The following is a 19312-nucleotide window of genomic DNA, read 5'->3' on the forward strand; positions in this document are numbered from 1 at the left end:
GAGCCCGCACCGAGCCCGCTGCCTTAAAAGGCGACGGGAGCCCCAGTCCGGGCCGTCCCAGAGCGGGGGGACCCGCCTGGAACCCGCGCTGGCCCCGAGGATGGGAATGGGAATGGGTACAGGGATGGAGGGGCACGGTGGGGGATCATGTAAATCCCTCTGTTTAAAAAACTTCCATTTGAGAAAGTGTGTCACATCCCGGCGCGGGCGCGTAATCCCCGGGCTAATGGCATTATCGCCGCCTCATCGCCGTCATGGGATGGGGCTGGGGGCGAGCACACCCCGCCCGCCGCCACGCGTGACCGCGGCTCGGTTCCGCGGGGAAACGGAGCGCCGGATCCCCCGCTCCGTTGGGGGACCCTGGGGTCGGTGTCGACCCCCCTCCCGGGTCCCTCGGTTCCCCCTTGGAGGCAGTATCGATAATCGGGCGCCTATCGATAATCGGGGTCCCGTAGTCCGCCCGGGTTCCCCGAGCGAAGCCCGTCCCGGTTCCCCTGCGCTCCGCGGCTCGTCTCTGAACTCAAAGGGCTTCAACAAACGGCATTACTTGATAAAATGATGCTCTTGGGCCCCCCACCCCCTTCCTCTGTGAGGTTAACAGCGAGGATTTGGGGTCGTCCCGCTGCACAGTACCCGGAGCAGCTGGGACGAGGCCGCCCGACTCCTACAGCAACGATGTCCCGGGAAAAATCGGGGAAAAGCGACAGGAACGGCGGTTCTGAGAGCGGAGCGGCGGGGCCGGGAGTGAAAGGGAAACTATCACGAAGAGCTCCACGATCATCGGTCCAACCTCCCCCGAGGCAAAATCCCCTTCTGGGCAGGGACCTCGCCTGTACAGGCACAACAGGGCAGGGGATGTCCCGGGCTGGGTCCTGACCCACGGTTTCTCTCCTCATTAATTTTATTTTTCAAACTGTGCCCGGTGGGTGCAGTCCCCACCGGTTGCCCCTGGAAGGGGGAAAGGTGCAGGGCAGCCCCCAGCTTCATGAGAGTCACTCAGCCCTCCTGGTTCCCAGTCCCTTTGTATCCCTAGAAACCCTTTTCTCCCTGTTTGGGGCCAGGAGTTTGGTAGAAGTTAGAGGATCAAAGGAGGGGCGAGTGAACCGGCCCTGGGTGGGCAGAGCTGAGGGGGTCTCACATCTTGGCCTGTCTTCTTCAGATGGGATCTGGGAACGTGTCTGGAATCACATCTAAAGCAGGATCTGACGCTGCCGTTCCCACGTCACGTGAGTTGTGGGTTTGGTCTAGGTTTGACTTTTAGGATTGCAGAAAATCACCATCTTGTGATTGTAGGAGAGAGCATTTCGCTGCCGAGAGAATAAAAATGGTCAGAATAAATCAGGAGCTGGTCCTGGGCAGGAATAACACTTTTCATTGCACCTGTCCCTTTCCTGGGTGCTTCACCATGAACAAATCTGGTGTACACCAGCACTGCATGGAAGGGCCAACTCTCATCATCTTTATCCACATTTCCTCCAAGACACAGTGTTCCTCTGGGCCCTATTCTGCCAGAGGCACAGAGAGGTGGAGCAGGGCTATGAAGGCAGGACAGGCTCTTCCCATCTTTCAGTTCCTGAAACCAGTCTGCAAACTCAAACTGCTGTGGGGCAATGCCCCGTCACGGCCCTGGATCCATCTCCGTTCCTGGGCACCTCTGCATTGCACTAAATTTTCTCATTGCCCAGCTTTTTCCTCAGTTCTCTGTAGGTCCTGGGCTCTTGCACTGATTGCCCTGAGGGTCTTGGGGTCTTGGCACGGGCACACAGTGAGCACGCTGAGACCTGCCACCCTCAAGCCTCTCTTCTCCCAGCTCCTTGCCTGCATGAGCTCTGCAGTGCCGGCAGATTGCTCTCCAGGCGTGTTTTCCATGGATACCTCAACGGAGGCAGCACCAAATAACAAGTAAATAACAGCCCCCGACGCCGGGCTGCCGGCACAAAGCAAGCAATTGCCCTTCACGCAGGTCACTAATCTCTTGACACATGGTCTTTGAGACCTGGGCCACGGGGAGGGAGGCTGAAAGGGAAGAAAAGATAGTGGGGACAATGGCAGGGCCGCCGGCTGGCTAATAACCCTTCTCCCAGCTTTGTCTGGGTACACTCAGCGCGACGCTGGGATCAATTCATCTCTGCAGAGAAAAACACACTCCTGCCCCCGCCGTGGTGCCCATGAGGGTCCCGACTCGCTGGGCTGTGCAGAGCTCGAGATGCTGCAGGTATTAATAGCCCCCATTTTGTAGCCAGCAGTAATTCCCTCCTGTGTTTTCCCCTCCACGCTGAAAACAAATCCTTCACTTCATCCGTTTGTCCTCTCCAGTTGCCATCTGTCTTCCATCCTTCAAATCTCACCTTAAAAACAGTGCCTCTTGAGCAAATCCTCCCCGCCGTCCCCGCGTGCCGTCTCGCCCGGCGCAGGCCTGACACTACAAGCGCTCATTGAAGTGGAGGGGATTTGAGAGTGCACAGGACACGGCGGGATTAAGGCCACAGATTGTGCTCCCCGGGCCGCGCTGTGCCGCCGCAGCAAAGCCCGGCCCTGCGGCTCTGCCTGCCTTGGGGCTCTGCTCCCTCCCCTCAGCTGCTCCTTCACGCCGGGGAGGTGGTCGGTGCACGGGCATCCCCATCCCTCTGCCCTTCGGGTGCTGGTGGGATGGAGGGAAGCACCTGAGCTGACCTCCCTGGCTGTCTCCAGGTCCTTTCCTATGCGGACAGAAGCAGGAGAGGTCACCCCCTGTGTCCCAGCCAGGAGGCACAGGGGGGTTCACGTGGTGGGACTGCTGTTTGCACAGATGTGGCAGGTGCTGTCTCACATCCTGGCATCCCATCCCACCCTGTCCCATCCCGTCTTGCCCCGCACCACCCAGGGGCAGCATCTGCGGGGCGGCCCCGGCCAAGCCGTGAATCACAGCGCACATCAAAGCGCCGGCAAGGAGAGCGCTCGCGGCCCCGGCAGCCTCGGAGCGGACAGTGCCTGTGCAGATGTTCAGCAGCAGCTTTTATCAATTACAGACAGCAGCAGAATTTACCAGAAAACCCAGGGCAGGGAAGGGAAGGAGCTCTGGCCAGTGGAGGGGCCACAGCGGAGCCCACGCAACCCTTGCAGCTCCACGGGATGGGTCATTCCAGCACATCACCACTTCCCTCCATTTTAGCACCAGTATAACATTCCATTCCATTCCATTCCATTCCATTCCATTCCATTCCATTCCATTCCATTCCATTCCCCCACGTTCCCTCCAGCCCTCGCTCTGGTAGGGGGTCACCTGCTCCCATCAAAATCTTGGACTTCTTCCGGAAAACCCCACCTTGCTGGGCTTCACGGGCACGAAGGAGAGATCAGACATGACCACTCCTGATCCAAACCTTTGCAGCCGGTGAGATTCCTCCTGGAAAATAAATCCACATGATAGCAAAGCCAATCACATGACCTGTGGCAGTGTGACACTTGGTGTTTTTTGGCTGAGCCTGGCAAGCTCCCACAGACACTGTGGACTACCAGGAGTCTCATGGTCCGGTCAGTCACCCAGGCAGGACAATGGCATCACTCCCACATGACAGCTGGACTTTCCCCTTTCGACAGCAAAAAGGGCAAAATTCAATGTACCTTGCGAGGTGGCTGTAACATGGACCCCCTCGTGTGGGAGGAGAGGCAGCGGGACGTGTCCATCCCTCCCGCAGAGGGAGTCATGGAATGGGTGTGAGGTGGGGTGGGAGGCAGGGTACAGGCCAGGCTGCAGGGGCTGTCTCTGGTTTTCTGCTTGAATGAAGCTGCTGGTCTGGACGTGGTTCATAACCTTCAGCCCACAGCAGACCCTTGGCAAAGTCCTCTCCCCAGGCTGTTCAGAAATGAATGCACTCACCCGTCGTTTCCACCTGGGTTGTCAGGTACGGCTCCTCCCAGGGGCTGGTGACAGGCTGTGGTGCTGGCCCAGAGAGTCCTCCCTGCTGGGGGATGCAGAGAAACGGTGCTCCCTCCAAAACACCCCAGGGGGTCCCTGTCCAGGTGTATTTAAGTGAAAACACTATCGGTTCTTTCCCCATCCTGCTTCCCACCTCCCCAGAGAAGGGGCTGGGTGGGAGTGGGATTAGTGCCCAGCTGGCACTGGGCTGCCACACGGGCCATGGCACCCGCCTTTTATCAGTGTCCTGTAATAATACTGTAAATACTCACTGGGCAGTAATTACACCCTATAAAAGAGGCAGCAGCCTGTGGTGTGAGCCAGGGCCGGTTCACGACACTCGCTTTAAAGAGACGTTTCATGTCTCGTTTATAGATTAGATTTTAACCTGACAACCTTTTAACATTGTATTAAATTAGAAATTAACTTCGTATGACTGCTCACCGTATAATTGACCCAGGGATAGGCTGAGTGCTACAGAATATTTCAGATACCTTTCAGACAGCGAAGTTCCCAAGAAAATTCAGAGCCTCCTCCTTGATCTAGACCAGGGCTTTGCTATTAATTAGTATTTATGGTCAGGTGCCAGGAATTCTTCCCGTGGAGGGAGGGCTGCCAGGGAGCAGCGTCCCTGCTGCGCCGTGCCCATCCCCAAGGGATGTGATGGAGGGAAGGAGACAGAGGGGACAGGGAAGGCTGCAAGCCCCTGACCCTGCCGTCGGTATTTTAGTGTAATTTCCTGCAGCAGAAATTCCCAAGAAAGGCAAAAATTCAGCCTGGGAACTCACTGACAGATGCACAGCTTCAAATTACATCTGAGCCCAGTGAGGGATGGGGTGGCAATTGATGGGACAGTGTCAATGCCCAGGCACAGCCAGGAATGGCCGTGTGTCCCAAAGGCTGGGGGGACACGTGGCATGTTCCCAAGGCTGATCCTGAAGTGGGAAACACCAATTCCAGCCCTGCCCCTGCTCGTGGGCAGTGTTGGAGGAGCGAGGGCACAGCCAGGCACCGCGTGGGACAGGGAGGCAGCGACCCTGCCACCTCCCTGGTCCAGCTCCAGCGTTAGTGACTTGTGTCCTGCTGTGTCCTGCCCTTTGCTTCCACCAGGGTAAAGGCATTTTCTGGGTAATTGAAACCTGCTCCCAGCACGTGCAGGAGGCGGGAGCGGGAACAAACCCAGTGACATCAGCCAGAGGAGGCTTCACCCTGGTTGGGCCGGGAGGACTCTTCGGTACGAGCCCCAGCTTACCCTTGTATTCAATTCATGTTATGCAACGTCCACATTAAATAAATTTAATATTAATTATAATTTTTATACCCTTTAATCTCATTACGTGAGATTGAACAGCCCCTGTGCCCCAGTTTTCCACCCCAGTAGGGCGGGTGATGGGAGGGCTGGATGCTCTGCCGTGGCAGGGACAGGTGAGGGGCACAGCTGAAGCCTCTTGACTCTTCCCAATTCTGTTCCCACCAGCTCTGCTCCCACACGTGGGGAGCCACGAGCTCGGAGAGGGGCTCCTGCAGTCCCTGGGACAGGCGCTGCTTCCACAGCCACATGCTTGTCCCGGTGCCTTTTCCATCTGTGAAGCAGGCCAAGCAGTGGATTCAATTATTTTTTCCTAGCACACATAAGCCACTAATCATTTATTGCATTAAAAAACCCCCTCGTCTCCGCAACTTTTGTTCCCGTTTTATCCAATTAAAACTCAGGACAAAAAAAAAAAAAAGTTTCGTTTTCTCTTTTTTTTTTTTTCTTTTGCAATCACAAAGACCCGATCTCAGCCCCATTGACTCGCTAATTGTAAGCACTCAGATGGTGGGGTTTAAAGTTACACTTAGCAGCTGTGAAACATTAGGGTGAAGTGATTACAACCTACTGGAGGATACCGAACATTTTTACAATATCTCAGGAGCACAAGGGAAAGACAACAGGAAATGGCGCAAACTTTCCTACCCTGCACAGCAACAAGCCAGAGCGAAGGAGCGAGAAAATAAATGCGGAGACGTGGCGCAGACGTGGTCTGGATCCTCAAAACAATCACTAAGGAAGCCCTGGTGACAGCACCATGGATTTACCCCCTTGCTTGGGCGGTCAGAGAGGAGGGGGAGCTGCACTTTGCAGCAAAACTGCTCCAGGCTTTCTGCTGAGGAAGGAGGACAGAGATCTTGGCAGAATTTTGCCCTCGGTCGGTCCTTTGCCTTCTCCCAGCCTTGTTGCCGGCAAATGTTGTTCTGGGGCTGGGGAAAGCTGCTCAGGGCAGGACAAGCAGGGCCTGTCCCCTTGAGGGATGGGCAGCAGGATGGGGTTTGCCTGGGCAGAGCCCCATCTGGGCTCAGCAAGGCTCAGCATCACCAGCAAAACCACCAAATCCTGAGCCCCACGCACCCTGCAAAGCACTGGGGAACACCAGCCCTGCTGGTTATACCCAACCCCTGGGCTGGTTCTGAGATTTGATTTCATTTGAACTCCGAGCTGTCACATTTGGAGAACCTTTGACTTCCCACTCCTTTTCAAACAGCCAAACATCCCCCTTCCCATGATTTAAGCCCGCTACACGCGTGTGTTTATTACAGAAACCAGGGTAGGATAAGAAAGCAATATTTCATGTTAATTCATGAAATCTGAACTCAACTTTTAATAGAAGAGCCCCACTTTATGCACAGAGTGATATACAGTCCGCCCTGCTTTAAATGAGACGTTTTGCCTTTTGAACTCAGCAGGAGCCCGCTGCTTACTACTACTGGAAACAGTTTAAAAACCTGCCAGTCCGTGTGTCTTTTGGGGCTCTTTGGTTTATATCATGGCACAACATTCTTGCTGGGCTGCCTGTGACCGCCTGCCAGCCCCTGCACTCGAAAACCCGGCGTTCCAGAAACTCACCTGGAGAATTTCCACGGCAACGGGAGCCGCTCGTCCCAAGTCCTGAGAAGCCCACGAGCCTCTGGGTGTTTCTGCTTTAAGTGGGGTTTGGATCAGTTCCCTCGGCTGAAAACCTGGTCGTGTTAAAAGTCAGGGGCAAACCTCCCCGAGGAGCAGCTTCTAGACATCATCAAGGAGCAGAAATATTCCCTCTTGGTGCCTGAAAAAGAGTTATCATATGGCTGCTGAGGTCAAGGAGGAGGAAAGGTGGGGGGGCACAAAAGCAAGTGGCACCCCGTTGAAATGGGGGGTTTTTGTGTGTAGGCTACAGGCAGGGCCATGGGTGGGAGCAGGTGTGTGCTGTGAGTGAGGAACAAGGTGCAGGGATGTGTTGAGCCAGACCCTACAGAGTTATCGATGAACCAGACCCTATAGAGAGATCAGTGAATCAAACCTTACAGAGTTATTGATGCATCAGACCCTACAGAGTAATTATTGAATCAGACCCCATAGAATTATGATTAAATCAGACCCCATGGAGTTTTGTTGAATCAAACCTTATAGAATTATTGATAAATCAGACCCTATAGAGTTATCATTAAATCAGACCCTATAGAGTTATCAATGCATCAGCCACTGTACAGTTATTGTTATATCAGACCCTATAGAGTTATCAATGAATCAGACACTATACAGTCATTGTTGCAACACACTCAGTTCTCTCTGGCTCACAGAAGAGCTGGAACTTGGTGGTTATTCTGCTGGGTCATCTGTGAAAGTATCAAATTAAAGTTAAATTAACTGCCTCATAGCAATGCTTTTTTTTTTTTTTAAGCTCTAGGCTTTCTTAACAGTTTGGCTACGGGGCTATCAACAGCAGGGAATTTAGGACATTCTTTTCAATGAACCAGACTGAAAATATTTTGGTACAGCCCCAGTTTGTAGGGTTTTTTTGAATCCCTTTCCCCCCCCTTTTAAACAAAACATCCTGATTCAAAGGAGCTTCTTGCAGACTGGGAATTTCCACATGGCCATATTGCAGCACTTATAAAAAGTGATTTAATGCCTGCCAACAACAAATACATTTGCAATGACACCACTCTGTGTTATGTGCTATCCTACTTTGTGTGCTCAGTAAGAACCAGCCAAGCTGTCCCAGGCAGGAGGGAGAAGAGCCGCCTTCCTTCCTCTGCAAGAACTTTGTCCCTTCCCCTGCTCCTTGGAAAGCCTGAAAGGAAACAAGCATCACGGTGACAACACAATCCCTTCTGTATGTGTTAATCTGGATTTTGTTTGAACTTTTGGAGCTGACCTTGGCTTGAACTGTGTTAAAAACCCTGACTGGTGTGGACTGACTTGACCCTGCGGTCCCATTTGTGCCAGCCCTGCCCTCAGCCCCTTCCTTACTTCAAGCCATTATTTTACAGACAAAAAGGAACATAGCATTACAGCAGATATAGCCAGCGGAGCTGCAAGTACTTACTTACAGGCAAACTCTCCTCTGATTTCATCCCAAGGAAGTTTTTTTTTTTTCTGCTTAAGAAAGGACTGACTGAAAACCAAGCAAGAAGCTGAAATTACTGCTGTAAACTCTCAGTTTTTTATTAGCGGTTTCCAAGCCTGAAGAAAACAAAACCTTCTGAGTGGCTGCATTACAGTTAAAAACAAAACAAAACAAAAAAGAAAATCAAGCCCAGGACTGAATTGGGTATTTGGTGTTTGGGGATGGAGGAGGAAGAGGGTGGTCGGTTCTGCGTCCCTTGGCAGGGCTGGTTTGAGCTGTAAGAGTGCGAGAAGATTTGTGGGTTTAGATAGTTTCCTCTCCTCACCATGACTCAAACGGCTTCTATTAAAAACAAGTAGTGGGAAGGAAATTTCATAAGCTGACAGTCCCATCTCACTCTGCTTCTCGACACAAGTTGGCTGAGATGTAGGAATTTGTGTGGTTATGATGTGTGAGCCCAGGACTGTTTTATCAGCAGAGTTATGCGGGACTGGTTTTGACTGTGCACGTTCCGAAGGGCACGGAGGTTCAGGCTGTTACACAGCTCTGCAAAGCCTCTGGTCCGTGATCCCACAACTGAACGGGTGGAGGTGGGTGCTCCCAGCACCTGGTCCTTGTCCCACAGAAATCAGTGGGACAAAGAAGAAGGGCCCCAGCCAAGATGAGGAGCTGGAGCTGGGCTCAGACACCCCCAAGAGATGGGTGTTGGTTATCAGAGGTGCCAAAGCACCACCTAAATATCTTGGGTTTAATATCCCTTATTTTTATTATCCCTTACTTTTAATATCCCTCACACACAGGGATGAGGGAGTGGGGAGGCAAACCCAAGCTAGACTGGCTGCCTAACAACCACTGATGGCTTTAATTAAAGCCCTTGAGTTAGCAAATATGCCCAGAGTCTGGTCCAGGGAGATACACAAAGCCCACAGTCAGCCCAGTAACACTCCATGAACATTGCCATTTAAGCAGTTTCTTGTTTAACTTAGATTTATTCAATGACACATGCATTTCTGGACAGATATCTGAGTTCCAATGAACAACTTTTATAACCAAATATGAGAAATCTGTGACTGCAGTTTAGTCAATTAAGTACGTTTCTAAAATACATGACTAGAAGAAAACCGGAGCAATAGAGAGAATCCTTCCAAAGAACAGAAAAGAAACATTTCCATTTGTAATACTCCTGGCATCGATGAGCGTCAGAGGGGAAGGAGGGCAGCAAGGAGACGCGACGAGGAAGGAACAACATTATCAACCCTGTCCACACCAAGTCCTCCAGTTTCCAGTCTCTCCAGTTCATCCATTAATGCTCGGCACTTGCACGAACGGCGAGAGCTCCTCTGAGTTACGGAAATTCATCTCTCAACACGAAGAAAGCAGAGAGCGGCCGTGGGACCGCGCGCCTGACCCAAAAATGGCTTAGAAATATCTCTCCTCACCCAACCTCTTCCCTGAAGACAGCGAGAAAAGAAGCCGCGGGGCTGTCAGGATTTGAAGACGGAGCCTCTTCATATTGCACAGGGACACAGAGTCAAGATTTCGTGAGTACAGTTTCAGGAAGGTCTGAGAGTCGTCAATATTCATCAGGGTAACGAGAACCATCCAGCGCCGCGGGAGCCGGCAGGTGACGGACACAGCGGGATTGTTTAGGCGGAGAGGCGGCTCGTTACCCTGTCTGGATCTCTCCTTGGATGTTCGGCTAATTTAGGGGAATCCCGTGGGGAACAGGCTGAGGGGCTGGTTTTCGTTAGTCGGGAGGGGGGACCGGTAGCCGTCGAAGTTGCGCGGGATGCTGCCGCTGGTGGAGCCAGAGCTGTTACTCAGCGTCTCTATGCTTCCCTCTCGCTGAAGCTCTGCAAGGGGAGAGAGAGCAGGGCCTGGTTAGTGTTTGGGACAAACCCAGAGTGCCGTTAGACAGGCTCTTAACTGACAAATCCCTCATTGCTCCAAGGTTTGCTCATCATCTTTCTTTTCTGGGGTGATCTGGGAATCACTCCCAGGGGATGCCAGCTCCTGGTTCTACTTCCCTGCTGGGTTCATGGCTCACCTGAGCCTAAGAGGAGCTGGAGGGAGGCATTACCTGCTGCCTGGCAGAGCAGCCCCTTCCCTGGGGTCCAGGCTGCTGAGTCATGACATGTCAGGACTTGACAGTGGGGATGCTCACGGCAGAACTGAGCAGGGCACAAAGAGAACAGTGGTAGATGATGGAACATCTTCCCTCCCAGCCATGTGGGAAGGGGCACTGGCAGCAGCACTGCTTACTGATGGTGTGTACCAACAGTGCCTAACCACTGCCATTCTCCACCTTGGGAACACCAGGGACTTCCCACACCCTGTTATCCTACCCAAAAGGATGTCAGTAACTCTGCTTTTTCAAGGCATAGAGAAAATATCCCCCTTCCTGAGCTGTGCCTCAAAACAAAGGAGAAAGCAGCCTGGCTGTGGCTCTCCCTCTCTTGGTCACACACACACAGACATCTCCCCTCTCTGACCTCCCAAAGCCTTTCCTGCTCCCTAATCTCGGAACAGGAGGATTTCTGTGTGTGCAGAGCGTCGTTTCCAGCCGCGGCCTCTCTGTGAGCCACTTGAACCCAGCGGTGGCCCCGGCGGCAGCAGCGCTGCTGGGCAGCGTCCCCCCGGCAGCACTCAGCAGTGGCAGGCAGGGTGAGATTAGGCAGAGCCCACATCCACCACAGGAATCCTCTCCCAGACACGCGGTGACAGGGGACAAGAAATATTCCGGCGGGTTGCGACTTCCGTCTGCGCAGCCCGGGCTGGGACAGGGACAGGAGCTTCAAATAATTCCTCTGCTGCCAAGGGGGAAAGAGCACCTGAAGGGGCTCCAAGAGAGCTGGAGAGGGACTTTTCACAAGGGCATGGAGGGACAGGACAAGGAGGAATGGCTTTAAATTGAAACAGAGTACATTTAGGCTGGATATCAGGAAGAAATCCTTCCCTGTGAGGGTGGGGAGGGGCTGGCACAGGTTGCCCAGAGAAGCTGTGGCTGCCCCATCCCTGGAAGTGTCCAAGGCCATGCTGGGATAGTGGAAGGTGTCCCTGAACATGGCAGGGGGGTGGAACTGGATGAGCTTTAAAGTCTTTTCCCATGCTATCCATTCTATAGTTCCCTATAAGGCACAGGGGTGAACTCCTGGAGGAGACAGGCAGCTTTCCCTGTCCCTGCATCCCGAGTTTTGCTTGGCTGGGATGCAAAGGAGCTGGTGGAGCTGGAGGAGCAGTGCCCTCTCCGCTCTCTGCAAAATATTCCTGCAGCTCCACAACTTCCACTGCCTCACCTGGGATATTTTACCTCCTGTGAACACCCTGGCAGTCCTTTTGCTTCAGTGAGACTATGTGATAAGGATAGATCTATACATATAGTGCAAGGCAAAGCAAAAAGTCAGTTCTTCCCCAAACCAAAAAGCATCCCACCTTCCCACCCCAGCATCCTCGGACACTGCCCTGCTCCCCTCACCACCTGAGCACTGCAGGGCAGCAGCCAGGCAAGCACACACCTAGCAGTGAGGGCTGTGGGATTTAATCCCTCATCCCCAAGGTAACCTGTGATGGAGATAATCTGCCCAGGATACAAGGGAAACAAATCAGCAGGAAGCTGGTCACCCTGGGAGCAGCAGTGAGCACGACCTGGGCTGTGTTCACCACCATGCCTCAGCAGTACTGGGTGAAGGAATGTCCCTGTCTAAACCTCTTCATTCTCCTCACATCCTTACTCTCCCATGAGTTCAGGAAGTAAAACCAGTAATTTAAATCAGAACTGAGTGGCGTATCCCACACTAATGCCGTGCTTATCCTGTCTGATTTGGGGCTTTTATCTCCCTCAGCACACAGCTGGCTTTGGTTAGACATCCCACGTCAGAGCTCGGGGCGCTGGGCTCCCCCAAACCCAGCGTGGCTCCTCGTGGGGGGACTCTGCTCTCTCTTCAAGCTATAATTGATTTTCGGGCAAATGTGTTTCCAGTAACCGTGGCTGAAGAAGGGAGAGGGACAGAGCGAGGAGCATTTGTTCCCCTGTGGATCCTGCGTGGCTGTTCCTGCTCCTTGGGGCCGAGGTCCTGCCTGTCTGTGCCCACACCGTGTCCTGCCTGTCCCTCGGTGCCCTGTGTGGGACCGCACACCCTGCCGGGATGGGATTTGGGGGAATTCGGGCTTTTCTGGGGTCTGCAGGATTTCTGCAGCCGACAGTGCTTGTCACCTCTGCGGGGGCCTGCCAGGGGGTGGCACTGCAGAGACTGATGCCAGCCAGGGAAAAAGCCTGGATCAAAAATCAGGGGGAGACAGAGCGGGTGGGCGCAGGGCCTGGACAGGGTCCCATCCCAGCTGTGTCCCACAGCCCCGAGTGCGGCCGCCCTGAGCTGTCCTTGCTGCTGCCAGGCAGGAAAACCTGACAATTCTGACAGGGAGGGACAAAACAGAGGGTATGGAAGGTGCAGGGGGACAGGAGGAACTGGAGGGGATGACGTCCAGCCCTCTGTCCCCCTCTGGGTTCAGAGAGTGCCGGGCTAAGACCCAAGCAGCTCCCACCTCCGAGCTGCCACCCCAAGCGCTGCGGATGGGACATCCTCGCATTCCCCACGGAATACGAGTCCGGGCGCTCTCAAACAGCCCGGCACTGCAAACTCTGGAACTCATTAGCCAGCGAGGCAGACGAGCAGTGTATTTTGATACCCAAGGAAGCCCTGTAAAAGTGCCGAGCGCTGCCGCAGAGACACCGCCGTGCTCAGGAAATTGGGCTCTTGCCCTCACCCTCGCCCGGCGCTCGAGCACGGCGGGGTCACGCCAGGGGGGCAATTAGCCTTTACATGGTCACCAGGGACTACCTGCCCGCACGTCTGACCCCCTGCATCCCCGTCAGCACGTTTGCCTGCGTGCCCCTAAATCGGCCTGCTTCATTAATAAACAAGAAAATTTAAAAAATCCCAATACTTAATATTATTCTTTCCCCCAGCCCTTCCAGCAGACCAGGGCACGACAGAGGGACATTGATACCATTCCCATGGGAAGCTCAGACAAGGCTGGGAATGGCTCCATGACATGGGGACAACCCTCCTATTACGGACTACAAACTGGAGGATGATTTCTGATAGATCCAATGCCCGGAGAGACCCAACAAGTGCAGAAGAGCCACCACGGTGTAGTGGGGCTGTGGGTACCAGGAGAAGCCAGTCCCTAAAACAAAAAGCAGCATCCTGGGATGGAACAGCCAAGCCTCATGGCACAGCTGAAAGGGACTGAAATACCTCCCAGACCTCAAGAAGACCCATCACACAACCAGTCAGACCACTGATGCCCTCTGTGCTGGGAACACGCTGCTGGAAAACACAAAACAGAAGCAAACCCAAGGATCCCCTCATGGAAGGATGGGGCTGAGGGGCAGCAGAGCCCAGGGCAGCAGGATCAGGGCTCAGCACCGTGCCAGCAGAGCAGGACATGGCTGCCCAGCAAGTGATTTCGTTTACTCCAGTGGAGTTACGCCAGGAATGGACTTGGCCCCAGCATGTCTGAGGGTTATTGTATCTGCATTCCCCCATGCATATACTGTCGAGATGTATTAACTTCCTTAAATGTACCAGTAAAACAACCTCTTATGATACACTTTAATGAACTTGTACAGTAGCCAACAAATTGTGCATCATATAAAACCCATTCGGCCTTATAGACTCTCTGGCTATTTTGTAATAACTGCAATTTGCTTCTGCTGAAGCAAGATAACCAGGGTTGAGAAGTCAGGCTTTGCAGAAACCTAAATATTTGATTTGGGGGGGAGTGGGTGGGAGAAGGAAGAAAGGGGCCTCTGGGAGCTATTTATGGGGTCAAAATAACATGAGACCTGCTCTTCTCGTAGCATTTCCACCATCAAGGAAATGAAATACTGTGAGAAGACCAGCACTTGCATTATTTTGGCCCCATAAATGGCTCCCTGAGGCTTTCAGAAGCCCGTGAAAAACAAACACAAATACAAATAAATGCTAATACTGGAAACGTAAATACTAAAACCTGCCCATGTCCCCGGAGGAAACGACTCACAAAGTCCTGACTGCCCTAAAAAAAAAATTAAAAAAAAGGGAAAAGAGACGAAGGAGCTGGAACATCTGCTGAAGCCATGAGGAGAAAGTCACTTCAGGGGAGCTGGGAACAGCCCTGCCTGCGCTTTTGACAGTAACAGTAATGGGCACCGCTGGCATCACCCAGGGTCCCAGGGTAACGGGGATTTTCAGGGCACACGCTCTCTGCCGCGGCAGAGGCGGCAGCAGCAAAACTCCTCGTGGCTGCCGGTGTGGGGAGGGAAGGTGGCACAGCCAGTGGCCAGCCGGGGTGCCCACCCCACCCCAGGGGAGCCACCCCATCCCACGGCCCCACACCACGCTCCAGGGCTGTGGGAACATTTGGAGAGCAATGGGGCATGGAAGGAGCTGCAAGCAGATGCTGGTGCTCCCTGCCTGGCAGCGCTGCCTGCAGGCCTGCCCGCAGCCCGGCACCGGCACGGCCCTCCCGCGGGGTGGATGGTGTTCCAGGAGAGACTGAAAATGAAACCTCCCAGGAAACATTGCTTGCTGCTGATATTCCCGACAGCCACGCTGTGGCCAGACTGTCCTGTCCCTTGTTCTGCTGCCTGAGCTGGCTGCCAAGGTGGAGGGGAGGAGGAAGAGCAGGAGGAGCTGCTCAGGGGACAGCCCGGGGTCTGCAGGCCTGGGGCAGCAGTGCCATTCCCTGTCCAGCCAGGCGGCTGCACCCTCAATTCCAGAAAGCTCCAGGGACTGTCAAAGGACTCTGACAAATCCAGAAAGGTACAAAGCCCTGCCAAGCTTAAATGTGAAATAATTTTCTGGGGTGCATTAATTTGATGCCTGTAGAAAATCTATATAAGCCCTCTTTTGCCCGGAACACTCATAAATTATGCTGCCTTCCTTATCCGTGCTCTCCTGCAGTGGCCCTCTCAAAGCCCTGGTATCTCCTTTATGTCTACTCAAAAATCTCCTCTCCGGTGCATTATTTCTCCTAATGGTTTTTCCTTTCTCTCTCTCTGTTTGCTTTCCCCTGTTAAGCACAGTTTCAAAATATCCTCCCAAATCATTTGCTGGAAGAGCTGACCCTTTCCTCCTTACCTACGGAGGGGCTGCCCAGGCTCCGGCAGAGCCCGGCCGGGATAACTGATACAATGACAGCAGCCTGATGTGTCAGGGCAGCGGGGAAGCGGCAGCAACTCTGAATACAAGAATTATTCTTCATCATCTCAAACTGTCACAACACATTACCCTCAGAGCCGCAGCTCGCTGAAGGAGTGACCCTGGACTGAATGGGAGAGTGCTCGGGGAAAGAACTAATTGTAGCCTCTTTTCACACGTCAGTCACTTTTCACAGCACCAAGCCTTTCAAGCTCAACTAATGTCAAGTTCCCTTTTCCTTTTGCTGGGCTGAGTATTTCTGATTTTTAAGGATGGCATTTTTAAAGGAACAAGGTCTCTGGCGAGGGATGAGGCCAGGGAGGGGAGGGAAGGAAGCGCCGGAGTGAGCACGCATCAGAAAGTCCATCAGACGCCCGAAGACTCGTTAGGAATTAGACAATTAACAAGTAGGAATGCAGGAAGCGGGGTAATGGCCAGCAGAGCTCGAATCTCCTCGATTTCATTTCTGTCATTCACAGCAATTGTTTTGGGGAACTTCCCGGGCTCTGCCGTGCGCTGAGGGGCCGCAAACGCGGGAATGGACTCAACCCCTTCCTGAAATCAGGATGCAAGACAGGCATTTTCCAGCGGTGGGGGCCAGAAACAAGGTGCTGCTCACTAAACCCACCTCTCCCCAGCCACACAAGCAGTTTTGAACAAACGGCTAAAGGGACAAAGTTCGAGCCTCATTTTAAAACCAAAGACAATTCCCTTCCTCTGGAGAAGTGAGGAGATTCCCTGCAGACAGAGCTCTGGGAATGACAGCCTGGTCGGTGCTCTGGGGCAGGCACACATAAGGGCCCTTCACCCCTCCTTGTCTTTAACTGAAATCCCGACATTTTCTGCAACAAGGACTATTTTTTCACCCTTACATTCACACAGTGCCCATCACGGGGGACTTGCAGAACCGACTGGGGCTTCTGAGTGTTACTTATTAACTGTAATGAATAATAATTATGTAGCTTCTGCCATCTGGATTCTCACTCAAAAGGGTCCTATATAAAGGGAACGCTAAAAGGCAATTTGTATCAACACAATGGAAGTCTTGAGGATCTCTTAAACTGTAATTTACACAACGCTCCCCAGTGAATGGCTTAGTTAAACATTTTAATTTTCCTGATTGCTGCCGAAGCGGGATGTGCTCCCCCGGAGGAGCTCACACTGGCCCTGGACACGGTAGACACGGTGCTTGTACACGGAAAATCTCCATCTTTCACTATTTAGACAACATCCCAAACTCTGCTGGATGCTTTTGGCTCTATTTCTGCATGCAAATTCACTAAGAGCATCATAAGTGGTGCCCAGGGGAACCAGTGCTGCTGCCTGGGACGTGCACGGTGCCGTCCAAGGTGGAGAAGAGCTCCAAAGCTGACGTGAGGTCAGAAACCGAACCGGGATGCAGAAATACTGGGATGCTTGGAAATTGCATTATTGCTGCTGCTGTTGGAGGTTTTTCTTGAGTATTCCCATTTTTTTTTAATGAAATGCAATTATGCTAACGAGGGAGCTCTAATTATAATCCATCTCCACCACCCTTGGCGGCTGCTCCGAGCGAGGACCTGCGGAACTGGCTCCAGCCCTGCCAGCGGCTCCGGCCCTGGGGAGGGCAGAGGAGGGCACCACACCCCCGGGGGAACCTGCACTTTTGGGTATTGGGATAAACAAAAATCGTTAATATTAAATCACAGTGAAACGGAAGCACCGAGTTCTCATTAAGGCTCTTAATTTCCTTTTAATTTTAGATGGCTGAAATTTCTGGGCAAACGTATTTTTGCATTGCTCCCTTTCCAAAGGGAGCACAGGCAGAAAGTCAGTTCCCAGTTTTATACATTATGATAATGTTTAAAAGTCAATCAAAGCTGCTCCCTGCCCCAAGCCTTGTGCCTGTTTGCCTGCACTCAGGCACCCAGCACAGGCAGCTGTGGGAACAGATTTCCTGTGATGCTTTGGGTGGCTGTGATGACCTCCTCCAAAGAAATGTTTCATTTTCCTTCTTTTTAAACCAGCAGTTTGAGAAAAAGAGATTTTAAACTCTATTCAAAAGAGAAAATTAAAAAAAAAATTAAAACTATGGCATTCGAACACTGAAAATTGATTCCCACAACCTGAAAGATGTCAAGGTGCCACAAAAGCACCTCCATTAAATTTTCAAATAAAGAAGACTGGAAAACACTGCCTGAACAACTTCTGTGAAATCAGGATTCAGTGGCCTATGTAAAATATTAGTTACTGTCAAACTACCTTACAATAACTCCAATGCTGAATCCACACAGAGTTGGCTCATGCCGTGCACTTGGAGATGAAACTTGGCATCTTGGAACAAAGGTGGCAGGATCCAGCAAGGAGATGAGGATGTACAGGAGGCAGGAGAGAACCAGGGAAATGAAGACTGAGCCTTCTGAACATCTGAGCCCCTCTGAGACCCCAAATCTCATTTCTAGTGCCTGATTTCGCTGCGGAGATGCCAAACAACTTAACACTTACAAAACGGGGAGGACACCTGAACTTACAGGAACGTCTGGGTCTACTTCAGGCACAAAGAGATGGGGGAGATAAGGACAGAACATTTTCATGCATGAACTTCTGAAGAATTCTGTCTACTGAGAAAAAAAAAAAAAGGCAAGCAGCTTGTTTACCCCTTTAAAAAGAGAATCCAAGAAGCTCCACACGACTCAAGCCCACGGAGTAGGAGAGACCCAAGACTTTGGCATCTTGCCAGACTTGACTCTGAGCATTTTATGGAAGGTCAAAAGTGCACCAGATAAAGGACTGGCATTTAGAGGGAGAATATTCTTCACGATAGGCACTTTCACAGTGACTCCAGTGCTTTTAAAAAATAATCTCGAGTTTCCTAGAGCTGTATGTTTTTGTAAAAAGGTTTAGGATGTTTTCCTACATAAATGGCACTTCAGAAGGATGAGCTGCTGATTTTAGTCAGCATGTGAAATTTCAAAAGCTATGACAGTCAAATGCTTGTAGAAAACAATTTCTGTAGCCCATCACATCCTGCAAGCCTTGTACAACATTTCCAGAGGAGGTTTTTAAATGAATACGCAACTGTGGTTGTTTGGGTTTAAAGGAATTCTCTCCTGCCCCATCCTGAAAGTTTCACTATGTTGCTACTATAAAATCCTGTAAGATGTTCTGTATGTAATACATGCTTTCCTGTGTGAGCCACTGTGTAGGCAAGTTTTTTAATGTATTTAGGCAGAACTCTCTTGCATCTTCAGTTACGCAAGCAGCACATCTGTGTATATCAGACCAAAAGCATTTGCAGAGAAAACACTGCATTAAAATTCCTGGGTTTGGTCTCTCATTCCCAGGGTTATGGGAGTGCCTTGGATTGCTCAACACTGACCCCTCTGTCAGCCTCCACTCCACAAAGGAAATTACAAATTCAAAGTAAAATGTGTGTTTATGACACCTACCAGCTCCGTGTCCTGCACCCGCTGGACTCTTGGGATCTTACCCAGGAGTTCTGGAGGCAATGCTCCTATTCCTGAAACACCAGGCTTCTATCCAGAGCAGGTGTGGACCCCACGTGTGGATCTGAGCATCCCACCAGAGCTGGAGCCACTCAAGGTCTCGGGATGGGAGGGGTCCTGTCCCAGAGGAGGCTGCAGCCAGAAGTGTGATGGCCAGGAGCACTTGGGGAGTGCTGGGGGGCTCCTTCTCCTCCTTGGGCTTGGCCAAGCAGTCCCAACAAAAAGGCTGGGTAAGGAAAAGCTGCCTGAAGGTCAAACCCACAAACCTGGTGGTCAGCTCAGGGTCTGGGCGGTGCTCGCCAACACGCTGCATGGGGGATTTCAGACCTGACCCTCCAAATTGCAGTTTCTGTCACAGCAAAGATCCAATTTTTTCCT

General features: G+C 52.1%; 1 protein-coding gene across 1 annotated transcript in view; it reads right to left on the reverse strand.

Moving 5' to 3' along the window:
- Positions 1 to 9006: 9006 nt before the first annotated feature.
- The window catches only part of LOC108641725 (breast carcinoma-amplified sequence 3-like), a 28476-nt gene continuing 18170 nt past the window's right edge, over positions 9007 to 19312 (reverse strand). Inside the window, exon 4 of the mRNA XM_029961377.1 lies at positions 9007 to 10118. Coding sequence (XP_029817237.1) covers positions 9970 to 10118 — 149 coding nt within the window. The 3' untranslated portion in view covers positions 9007 to 9969. The remainder of the gene's footprint in view (positions 10119 to 19312) is intronic.

Source organism: Manacus vitellinus, unplaced genomic scaffold, assembly GCF_001715985.3.
Source record: "Manacus vitellinus isolate BGI_N305 unplaced genomic scaffold, ASM171598v3 scaffold_32_pilon, whole genome shotgun sequence".
Taxonomy (NCBI): Eukaryota; Metazoa; Chordata; class Aves; order Passeriformes; family Pipridae; genus Manacus; species Manacus vitellinus.